We start from the raw sequence: 12,192 nt of genomic DNA on the forward strand, positions 1-12,192 counted from the left end.
ACAGGGCACCACACAGGTTCTCCCTCTGCCTCTCCCACAGAACAAGCTGTGCAGGTAGGTGAACAGGGGATGAGATACAGCAAGGGCACGGAGTGGGATTGGGGTGGGAACTAACTAAAAGCAAAGTCCTTTCCAGGGACCCACAGATTCAAGGACACAGAAGGGAAGTTACGACAGAATCTTGTTTCCTCTGGAGCGCATCACTTGCCCTGAGGGCAGGGTTTCTGACTCCCACGCCAGGGGCCAGGCAGGCTGTCTCGGTGGTGGGAAGAAAGGGGCACTTACCGGGGGAAGATGGCAGTCATCAAGGCTGAAGCATAGCCAGGCTTGCAAGCTCCCTCTGAGAAGTTTGCGTACTTGGTGGCTAACTCCGCAGGCCTGTGGGAGGAGAAGGAGAGTCACAGCCTGCCAGGTACTCAGCAGCCAGGGGGTTACCGGTTTGTGAAGAGCTGTAGGTGTTAAGCCTTGAATAAAGCTTCATTCCCTACCATCAGCACGTAAGTCCTTCTTCTACACCAAGGCTTCAGGGGAGGCAAACCCTCCCGAATCAAAAAGCCCTAAAGGACTAGGTAGGTAAATAAGCAAGGCCCATCCTGGAACTTGGTAAAAAGAACTCACTGGGTTCGCATAGATTCTCTGCAGTAACTCTGATACCGAGGAAATCAGGAACTCCATCCCGGCTCCCAGACTGGGAAAGTAGAGCCTGGACATCTGAAGAGAGAGCTGCTCAGGCTTCGGTCAAGTCAGCGGCACTGCCCTTTCCACATCCTCGATATGCCCCCGGCCAGCCTCATCTGCCTCGATGCTCTCCAGCCTTGGGAGCCGCTCAGGGTGCCCTGAATACAGATCACATGTACGCTGGGGCTATTTACTGTGCCCGTCAGACATTTAGTTGAGAAAGCTCTCGTGCTCTTCTATTCTCTCTGCCTAGAGTGTTCTTCCTTGTCCTTCTCTACTTGGCTATGCCCACTGGGTTTTCAAAACTAAGCTCCGATGTCAACTTCAGTGTGAGTAATTCCCTGACCTCCAGACTGCCCCCCACCACCCACACTACATGCTAACTCCCATCAGCACTCGCTGTCCTGTGCCGTCATTGTTGGTAGCATGTCTCCCTCTTTACACTGTAATTTCCTGAACTCAGTCTGATTGAACCCTACGCCCCAGTACCTTACACAGAAATGGGCAAACAAAGACCCTTATAATTTTATTAAGGAACAAAATGACCCTGAAAGTCTCACTGTACTTGGACTGGAACCAAGACAGTCTTGGGAACCCACAAGTCAGAGGTGGCTGAGTATTTTTCAGAAGACTTGTGTGTTTTAGCCCTGGCTTTGTTGCCGTGTGGCTGTAGACAAGTCACCTCATACCTTTGGGATTCAATGCCTTTGTGTGTTCAGTGTGGGGCTGGAGTAGTTTAGAGAAAACTACATGGGAAGACCAGGATACTTTCAGTGACTGCTGGGGCTGGAGGCCCTGCCTGCTGGGGCACCTGAGGAAGTCCCGGCTGGCTGCCAGTTCCCAGTCCCAGCCTCCCCCCACCGCCGCCCTTGGACCTGCTGCCAAAACTGATCATTCTGATGCCCAGCTGCTCTACTGTGCTGGGGCCCTGTGGCAAATTTCCCTTAGAGCCGCCTCCCGCAGGGACTGGGTGGGGTCATATAAGGTGGTGGTGTTGCGGGGGGAGGGGCTGGCACCTGCACTAGATAGCCAGAAACAATGGGGCACTGCCTATCATGGGCCACGTGTGACTTACTCATGTGCCCCTAAGGGCCTATCCCAGGGTAGTACACAGAGTAACTGCTCAATGAATTTAGACAAACTCTTCTGTATCCATGTGCAATTTCTTCTAGAAATCCATGTATTTTTTAGCCGTCCCTACCAATGAAATTTAAAGCCTGAAATGCAAAAGCAAATGAGTAGTGACAGGCCAGGGCAGGGACTTTATTTGGTAGGCAAAAGAAAGTCAAAGCTTAATAAGAAAATTTACATAACAATATTTTTCTTATGGAAACAACTCTATTTCAGAAACAAAATGGAAACTACATTTCAATTACTAAACTTACTGGAAGTTTGGACTAGCCACAGTGATGAAAACTATAGATTTTTTAAATTACTCCTCTCAATAGCCATGTGCTATTCATTATTAATTTATACACAAGCTCAGGAAGATGAAGAGACTTATCCAAAATCACACAGCTAGTAAGTGACAGATACTGGATTTGAACCTGTTTCTAACACCAGTGCAGGAGCTCTTAACATGGCATTGCCAGCAGCGTGGATCGCAGGAAGTGCCATCACAGGGAAGCGCAGTCTAGGGCTAGTGCGCAAGTGGCAAGAGATGGGAAGAGGGTCAAAAGTGTGTATATGAGCAGCGAGGCACCTTGTGTCCCTCATATCCTTGTCTCCCGATCCCCCGCCACCTGCCTGCCCACCTTGTACAGTGGGTACCTGCGGTCCTTCTGAATTCTAGTAAGTTTCACAAAGAATATGAAAGATGAATGGCAGTTGCCTCTTTAACACAGTGCACTGCATAAATACACGTACAATAAGAGACAAACCTTTGGCCGCCTCTTTCCTCTCTAGTTTACACCATCAACTTTTGGCAAGGTGCTTTAAGAATAAGGGCTATGGGACAGTCCAGGGTCCATGGGCTCAGGTAACCTTGGGCAGAGAAGAGGGAGCACCCGCAAGATGGAGCACAGGGAGCCAGAACCCGGCAGGAAAGGCTCTTTTCATGGCAGTGCAAGGTAGTCACACATCAAGGATGATCGGCTTCTGCCTCCGCCCAATTCAAAAACCAACAGTAACTTCAAAAACACAGGGCCCTGGGTACAGTGGGTGGGTCAAATTATTACCAAATTAAAATGCCTTAGAGATGGCCTTCTGACTATCCCAGTAAGAGAAGAATAGGGGGAGTGTTGGGAACTCTGAGTCATACAGCAGGCTGGGACCCCTGGGGCAGTTAGCGGTCAAAACCACCAAGACTAACAGTCGCCAACTCCCTGAGGCCAGAATGGTTAGTTTCTCTAAGGCACTCACACTCCAAATGCCAGGAGGCCCCCACAGATGTCTGATCCAATCATGCAGCCCTTGTTCTTCTCAGACTCTGCAGCTGGCCTTTCATTTCGGGAGCTTTAGCATTTCAAACAGTAAGAGCACCCATTGTCCCACACACGTGACTACCAAGCCCCTGGGGTGAAGAGTGGAAACCGCTGCACTCACACAAGGAAATCCAGATGGACAGCCTGGAATCTGAAAGAAGGAACCAGACCTCACTCCCCAGCTTCACTCAGAAGCACCATGTTGAAGGAACCAGGCCAAGCAATGGGTTGTAAGTAAGAAGCGCAGGATCTGGAATCAGAAGCGTTCTCAGAGGACATCGGCGAGCTGTGTGGCCTTGGGCAAGCGATGGAAAATCGGATTCTCAGCTTCCTCATCTGCAAATGGGAAACCCTCAGGTCCCAGGGATCTTGGGGGGATGTGGTGAGAAAGCCCACGTGGAGGGCAGCACCACACATGTGCTGTGAGAGATGAGGTGGCAGCGGCCGGCAGCCAGGCTTTGAACACTTGGCTCAAGTTGGGGTTCTGTCACCGGGAGAGTCACTGGGTGATTTCCAGTGGAAGAGTGCATTTTAAGGCTCAACATCTGGGAGACAAAGAGTAGCTTTAGCATTTAGCACTGCAAGAGGAGAGAGTGTGATGTCTCAGTTGCCAAGGGAAGGAAGTTATCTCAAGAAGGGCAGAGGGACCAGCTGTGTCAAACATAGGGGTAGGCCTGGTGTGGCCCCAGGACTGACAGCTGGATTTGGCAACATGAAGTTACTCCAGACCTTGAAAAGAGCTGTTTCACTGAAGGGGTGAGGGCGAGGGGACGAAATGCTTATTTCATTGGATTTAAGAGAAACGGAAGAATTGGAGACATGGAATATAAACTAGAGTTTTGCTATAAAGGAAGACAGAGAAATGAGGCAATTAGCTGGATGAGAGAAGCAAGGCAATATTTTAGCATGTTTATAAGCTGCTCAGAATAAGAGAAAAACTCATGAGTAGTTGAGATGGAACAGCTGTAGGAAAAATGCCTTTGCGTAGGTGAGGGGAAAGGACTTAATACAAAAGAAGGGTTGGCCTTATCTCTGCTCACCCTGCCCTTCTCTGTGATCACCTATGCATCCTGCAATATTCAGTTCAAGCACTGCTTCCTTTATGAAGCTTTTCATGATTACTTCCCTTCCGGAGTAGGACCAGCCCTTTCTGCCTGTGGACCCCATCTTACCTAGAGCTGACTTCCACCTTCAGCTTGCCCACTTGTCTCCACACACTCTCTTTCTCTCCCACCTCCCTCCCTTCCTTCCTCTCATTCATTCATTCAATCAACAAATATGTAGAGGCTACAGAGTGACTTTGGGCACGTTATTTAATTACTCTGTGCCTTAATTTCCACATCTTTAAAACTGGGATTACAGTAGTACTTCATAAAGTTGTTGTGAGGATTATGTTGAGAAAAAGGTGCTTACTACAATGCCTGGCACATAGTTTCTTTCTAAATACATGTTAACAGTGACAGTCTTATTGTTATCTGCCAGACACTGGCCTGGGATTAGGGCTAAAATGACCAGAGCAGTCATGGCCTGGCACTCCTTATACTAAGAAGTAATGATCCATTTACATATATTTTAAAAAATCAATTAATTAATTAATTTAATTCTTTATCCTCACCCAAGGAGTGAGGATATTTTTTCCATTGATTATTAAAGAGGATGAGGCAGGGGAGAGGAAGAGAGAGAGAAACATTGATGTGACAGAGACACGTATGCCCCGACTGGGGGCAGGGGTTGAACCTGCAACCCAGGTATGTGCCCTTGACTAGAAACGGAACTCACGACCCTTCGGTGCACAGGTTGACACTCTAACCACAGAGCCATGCTCACCAGGGCATCTACTTATCTTTTTCTCCTAGACCAGAGGTTGCCACATTTTTTTGTGCCACGCCTCACCTAAGCATCTCTAAAATCCTGATGCCCCTGCTGTGACACATAATTCTTATTATTCAAATGTGAACTCCTATTCACGTGGAGGAAGCCTAAAAGGCCATGAACGTGATCTAAACAAGCTTCCAAAGACATGGAATCCATAAAAGAGAAAAATAAAGAACGAAAGGACAGTTGAAGTATTGAAGAAGAAATCACTAAGAAATTGTTAAAAAATAATAATATGACCCTAACCGGTTTGGCTCGGTGGATGGAGCATCGGCCTGCGGACTGAAAGGTCCCGGGTTCGATTCTGGTCAAGGGCATGTACCTTGGTTGCGGGCGCATCCCCAGTAGGGGGTGTGCAGGAGGCAGCTGATCGATGTGTCTCTCTCATCGATGTTTCTAACTCTCTATCCCTCTCCCTTCCTCTCTGTAAAAATCAATAAAATATATTTTAAAAAAATAATAATATGAAGTGATATGAAAAAATAGCAAATAAAGTTTCAAAACATATAATAGAGAACTGAAATGCATAAACATATTACAATATGTATTTAGTAGTATATATTATACATAAGGCCCCTAGAACCATAAGAAATGCAAAAAAAATCACTGTTAGTAACTCATTCTCGAATTGCCTTTCTTAAAAATCAAATTGCCCCCCTGAGGAGGGTGTGCACCATGTTGGGAACCACTGTCCTAAGTGTGAAAATTGAGCCTAGTGCATAGCACAGAGCACCATGCGTAGCACAGAATACATAAGTACCTAACGAAATGTTTGTTAGACTAAACCCAACTGGTTAACTTGACTTGAAAGTTAATTGACAAGAAGTGTGGGGGGGAGCGGTGGGGACAGCTGAGGAAAATGGAAACGGGACTTCAACAGTTATTCCTGAGGACTCAAGAGATCAGTGATGGGCGTCTGTGACCAATAGTCTAATTCCTATGATCCTCTCAGAGAGGACTGAACTCAGATCAGCCCCTACTATGCACCCTCCCTCGTTCTATCTGCTAGTTTACTGATGTGCAGGTCAAGAAACTGACTGTGAGCATGAAGTAAGACCATGTAAGAAACCATTCACACTGCCTGGCAAATAATAGTTAATAAATACCAGTTTCCTTTCAAGCAAATACAGCAACTTAAAGGCAGCCAACATTACTGTGCTGGGAGGGCTTGCATGAACACAGATAAGAAGCCTCAGCACAGACCTCACCTCCCACTGCTTCTTCAGGTCTGTTCCCTCTCCCCGTCCTTACGAAGATGCTTTTCTCCGATAACTAGAGGGTTGTTTCTGGGGCAATGACATTACTTCAGAAATGAAAGACGCTGCTTAGGTTAGATTTAGTAATCTTATTCTGTAACTACGCATTTTTATTTTAACTTATTTTCAGAAATAGCTTTTATGTAAGAAAAGGTAATACTGCCATAGATCCTTTTAAGCTCCAAGATGGAAACTTTTCTTCTTAAGGACAATTTTATCTCCTCTGACTCCCTCTCCCCTCCAACCCCATGACCCCATTGCTACAGGTCTGCTGGCTCTTGTTGCAACATCATGAGTCTCTTCATTCACTCACATTCGGGGTGCTGTCGTTCAATCCTACCCTGAGTTATCACGGACCCTTTGCTCTTCGTGAACTCCAGAGCAGACTTGGGCTTCTATACAGTTTCTGCCTCACAGCGATCAGCGATAAACCCGACAACGCTCTCTCATGTTTCTTCCATCACTTTAAGAGGAACTACTTGATCTGAGCCATCTGGAATTTGTGGTATTTCCCAGCGCTGGAGGCCCTGCTTTCCATCTCTGGGTACTGGGCACAGCAACAGATTTTCAACATACCAGGCTACTCTACTATTTGATTCAGTGATGACTGCATTTTAACTTCATCTCCAGGGTCTTGCAATGTATTTCATTTTGACTGGTTAGCACGCTCTCCATCCAGTAGGCTCTTGCTTAGCCTGAGCTACGTAGGCAATTCTCACAGACTCTCCACCAGGGCTCTGTTGTGACCTCTCCAGTTCAATCTCGTTTCTTTGAAAATTAAAAGACACATCCTCTTTCTGGGTGGTACTGAAAAGAGCAAAGAAACTAAGATTTATTGAGCATAAACCATGTGCCAGACAGTTGACCTAATTATCTAATTTAGCTTTACAATAATCCTCTATGACAGGATAGCCCTTAGACCCAGAGGACATAGTTGAAAGATGTGCTGTTCCATGTCTAAACTATGAAATTTCAAATGATACATTTTTATAGAGATTGCATTCAATCTATAGATCGCTTTCAGTAGTAGGGACATTTTAACAATATTCTTCCGATCCATGAGATGAATATTTTTCCATTTATTTGTGTCCTCTTCAGTTTCTTTCATGGATGTCTTATAGTTTTCAGTGTCTGGGTCTTTTGCCTCCTGAGTTAGTTAAACTTATTCCTAGGTACTTTATTCTCTTTGATGCAAATTGTAAAGGGGATGGACTATTTTCTTAATTTCTCTTTCTTATAGTTCATTATTCATGTATAGAAATGCAACTAATTTTTGTGTATTGATTTTGTGTCCTGCAACTTTACTAAATCTGTTTAATACTTCTAACCATTTTATGGTGGACTTTTAAGGGTTTTTTTTATATCTTGTCATCTGCAAATACTGACAGTCTTACTTCTTTTTGGATTTGGATGCCTTTTATTTCTTTTTCTTGCCCAATTACTTTGACTAGGCCTTTCAGTACTATAATGAATAAGTAAGAGTGAGCATCCTTATCTTTTTCCTGATTTTAGAGGAAAAAATTTCCAGCTTTTCCCACTGAGTATGATGTCAGCTGTAGGCTAGCCATATGATGTATGACACTCTCTCTCGATGCTGGGCAGCAGCAGCAAGCTGTATCTCCCAGTCAGACAGGTGACTGCAATGGTAAATAACTGATATGCCACGATGTACTATGTTGCCAGCATTTTGAGGATATTGTGTTCTGAGCACGTTTAAGATAGGCTAGGCTAAACTATGATGTTTGGTAGGTTAGGTATATTATATACATTTTCAACTTAACAATATTTTCAACAATAAGTCAAGGAGCATCTGTATAGCTATTTGTGTATGTCCACTTCTATGCTTTCTATTCTATTACCAATACCATGGAACAGAATACTTGATTACTGTAGCATTATTGTAAGTCTGAAGTCATACAGCATCGGTCCAGCAACTTTGTTCTTTGTTAGCATTTTGTGGCCTATTTTAGGTCTTTTGCCTTTCGATATCCTATATAATAAAAGTGTAATATGCAAATCGACTGAATGGCGGAACGACCGATTGCTATGATGCGCACTGACCACCAGAGGGCAAATACTCAACACAGGAGCTGCCCGCAGCCGTAGGCCCCAATAGCCTGATTGGGGCCTGCCAGCCAACCTCTCAGTCCTCCCCCCTTGCCAGCAGGCTCCGATCGCCTGATGGGGAACGGGGAACTGGGGTGGGTGGCGGTGGACATGGGCGGCGCCAGGCCAAAGCGGTGCAAGCCGGCTGCTGGCAGCTGGGGAAGATCGGCCCTGATCGCAGGCCAGGCCTAGGTACCTACCCATGCATGAATTTCATGCGCTGGGCCTCTAGTAAACTAGAAGTTTGTTGCTATCCACTAAATAACTTGCTGGGATTTTCATTATTGTTGTTGTTAATCCTCATCTGAGGATATTTTCTCCATTGATCTTTAGAGGGAGTGCAAGGGAAGGGGAGGGAAGAGGGAGAGAAAGAGAAGGAGGAGAGAGAGGAAAAAAACCACTGATGTGAGAGAGACACATCAACTGGTTGCTTACTACACACACCGCAACTGGGGCCGTTCAATCCATGCAACCTAGGTTCATGCCCCTGACCAGGAGTTGAATCTGCAACCCTGTGGTGCATGGCCAACACTAACCACTGAGTAACACCAATTATGTTGAATCTACAGATCAAGTTTGGAAGAACTGATATTTAAACAATATTGAGTCTTCTAATCCATAAACATGGAATATATCTCCATTTATCTAGTTTTTTAAAAAATTTCTTTCATTAGAGTTTTGTAGTTTTCCATATATATGTAAGTATATTTTGTCAGATTTATACCTAAGTATTTCTTTATGTATGTTCATGTAAATAATATTGTGTTTTGTTTTTAAATATGTTTTCATTGATTTCAGAGAGGAAGGGAGAGGGAGAGAGAGATAGAAACATCAATGATGAGAATCACTAATTGGCTGCCTGCCCCCAACTGGGGATTAAGTCCACAACCTGGGCATGTGCACTTTACCAGAATCCAACCCAGGACCCTTCAGTCGCAGGCTGCTCTATCCACTGAGCTAAACTGGCTAGGGCTAATATTGTGTTTTTAACTTCAAATTCCAACTGTTCACTTGCTGGTATGTAGAAAAGCAACTGACTTTTGTATATTAACCTTATATCCTGCAACCTTGCTATAATTGCTAATTAGTTCCACGAAATCCCAATTCTCTGGGATTTCCTACATAGACAACATGCTGTCTGTGAACAAAGGAGGTTTTATTTCTACCTTCCTAATCTCTATACCTTTTCTTTCTTTTCTGATTGAATTAGTTAGAGCTTTCAGTATAATGTTGAATAGGAGTGGTGAAAGGGGACATGCTTGCCTTTTCCCAGTTTTAGGGAAAAGCATCTAGTTTCTCATCATTAAGTGTAATGTTAGCTATAGATTTTTGTAGGTGTTCTTTATCAAAGTGAGAAAGTTTCTCTTTCCTAGTTTTCTGAGAGTTTTTTCCAAAATAACGATTGGATGTGACTGTATCAATGCTTATTCTACAACTTATAGATATAATCATACGATTTTTCTTTTTCAGCCCTGTTGATGTAATGTAATACAGCAACTGACTTTATAATTACTGTATTTATAATTTGTGTACCTGGAAGAAATCCCACTTAGCTGTGGTGTGTGACTCCTTTTATGCATTGTTATATTCAATATGCTAATATTTTGTTGAGGATTTTTACATGATGTTCATAAGAGATACTAGTCAGTGGTTTTCTTCTCTTACAATTCTTTATCTTTATGGTTTTAAGGTAATGCTGGCTTTACAGAACAAGTTAGGAAGTGTTCCCTTTGCTTCCATTTTCTGGAAAAGGCTGTAGAGAATTGCTATCATCTTTTCCTTAAATTTTTGATAGAATTCACCAGTGAAACCATCTGAGCCTAATGTTTTCTGTTTTGGAAGGTTATCAATTATGGATTCAATTATCTTTAATAGACATAGACCTATTCAGATGATTTATTTCTTCCCGTGTAAATTTTGGTAGTTTGTGTCTTCTAAGAAATTGGTCCATTGCATCTAAGTTATAAAATTTGTAGGCATAAAGTTATTCATAATATCCCTTTACTATTTGTAGGCATAAAGTTGTTCATAACATACTGATCCATGGGATCAGTGGTGCTGATCTCTTTTTCATTTCTGGTAGCAGTAATTTGTATCTTCTCTTTTTTTTCTTGGTTAACCTAGCAAGAGGATTTTCAATTTTATTAATATTTCCAAAGAATCAGCTTTTAGTTTTGTTGGATTTTTTTCTACTGATTTCTGCTCTTTACTTCTATGACAGCCTCTTAGATACTATTTCCCTTTCCACTTCTGCTCCTCTCCAATCCTTCTACCATCTCACAGCTAAGGTCATTTTCCTATAGGTCAAAACTGATTATTTTTCATCTGCTTAAAATACTCCGGTGGCATCTTCTGCCCTCAAAATGAAGCCCACTTCTTACTATTATCACCACAGCCCTGCATGATTTGGTCTGCCCATTCCTCAGATGTACCATGTTTCACCCTCAGGCCTCTTAGAACTTTGACAACACAGAAAAAACAAATATAAAGTCTCTATACAAACATGCATTTCAATTGTAGATAAAAGATACTTAAATAGGCCAACAGAATGTACTGGAAACTCTTCAACTGATTCATATTTTAAAAGACCATAAAGAAAAAACTAGGAGAAACCAAGATGGCGGCATAGGTTAACGCCGGAGACCGCTGCCTCAAACAACCACTTCAGAGATATAACTAAAGGACAGAACGGACATCACCCAGAACCACGGGAAGGCTGGCTGAGTGGAAATTCTACAACTAGGAGGAAAGAGAATATCATACCCAGACTCAGAGGAGGCGCAGTGCTGAAGTGAAATACTCAGGTGCGGAGTGTGCGCGCGGAGCGGGCTGGCGGCAGAGGGCGCGGTTGTTGTTTTCAATCGGGAGGGAGTTTCGGACTCTGAGCTCCAGATCCGGGCGAGTCTCTGGGGACCGAGACTCAAACGGGAGAAACGGGACTGTCTGGCTTCGGTCGGAACTCGAAGGCAGCTTTCTCTCCGAGGTTTGCAGCCATTGCTGGGGCTCTGAGAGGCAGAGCCCCTGGGGAAGGAACTGAGAGTCGCCATAACTGCTTGTTCCGCCCGCCCTGTAGATCCCCGGGGACCCGCCCCGCCCAAGCCCTGCACAGAACCATTTGCCGGATAGCCTCAGGCAAACACTAGATTAGCACCGCCCTAGAGATCCAGCACAGAAGCCCTCCCACTACAGACACAGCCGACTCTCATAGCCAGTTAGCCTGGAGGTCAAATCACCCCGGTATTGCCGACATCAATCAAGGCTTAAAGGCAACAAGACTGCGGACAAAGACCACTAGGGGGTGCACCAAGAAAGCATAAAAAATGCGGAGACAAAGAAACAGGACAAAACTGTCAATGGAGGATATTGAGATCAGAACCACACTTTTAAGGTCTCTTAAGAACTGTCTAGAAGCTGCCGATAAACTTAGTAAGGCCCTCGAAAAGACTGGTGAGACCGCCGATAAATGTAGTGAGATCCTCAAGAAATCTAATGAGACCCTCGATGTTGTGATAAAGAACCAACTAGAAATTAAGCATACACTGACTGAAATAAAGAATATTATACAGACACCCAACAGCAGACCAGAGGAGCGCAAGAATCAAGTCAAAGATTCGAAATGCGAAGAAGCAAAAAACACCCAACTGGAAAAGCAAAATGAAAAAAGAATCTGAAAATATGAAGATAGTGTAAGGAGCCTCTGGGACAGCTTCAAGCGCACCAACATCAGAATTATAGGGGTGCCAGAAGATGAGAGAGAGCAAGATATTGAAAACCTATTTAAAGAAATAATGACAGAAAACTTCCCCCACCTGGTGAAAGAAATAGACCTACAGGTCCAGGAAGCGCAGAGAACC

At 44.1% G+C, this 12,192-nt stretch overlaps 1 protein-coding gene across 4 annotated transcripts in view; it reads right to left on the reverse strand.

The window, feature by feature from the left end:
- ST3GAL3 (ST3 beta-galactoside alpha-2,3-sialyltransferase 3) overlaps positions 1–12,192 on the reverse strand; it is a 182,264-nt gene that overhangs the window by 73,923 nt on the left and 96,149 nt on the right. For 3 of the 4 annotated variants that reach the window (XM_036347768.1, XM_036347769.1, XM_036347767.1), the window contains one exon: positions 286–378. In XM_036347768.1, the coding sequence (XP_036203661.1) occupies positions 286–378 (93 nt within the window). Of the gene's footprint in view, positions 1–285; positions 379–618; positions 845–12,192 lie in introns of those variants that run through there. The other variant, XM_036347770.1, reaches the window with a different exon arrangement.

The sequence above is a fragment of the Myotis myotis genome, unplaced genomic scaffold, assembly GCF_014108235.1.
Source record: "Myotis myotis isolate mMyoMyo1 unplaced genomic scaffold, mMyoMyo1.p scaffold_m19_p_2, whole genome shotgun sequence".
NCBI lineage: Eukaryota > Metazoa > Chordata > Mammalia > Chiroptera > Vespertilionidae > Myotis > Myotis myotis.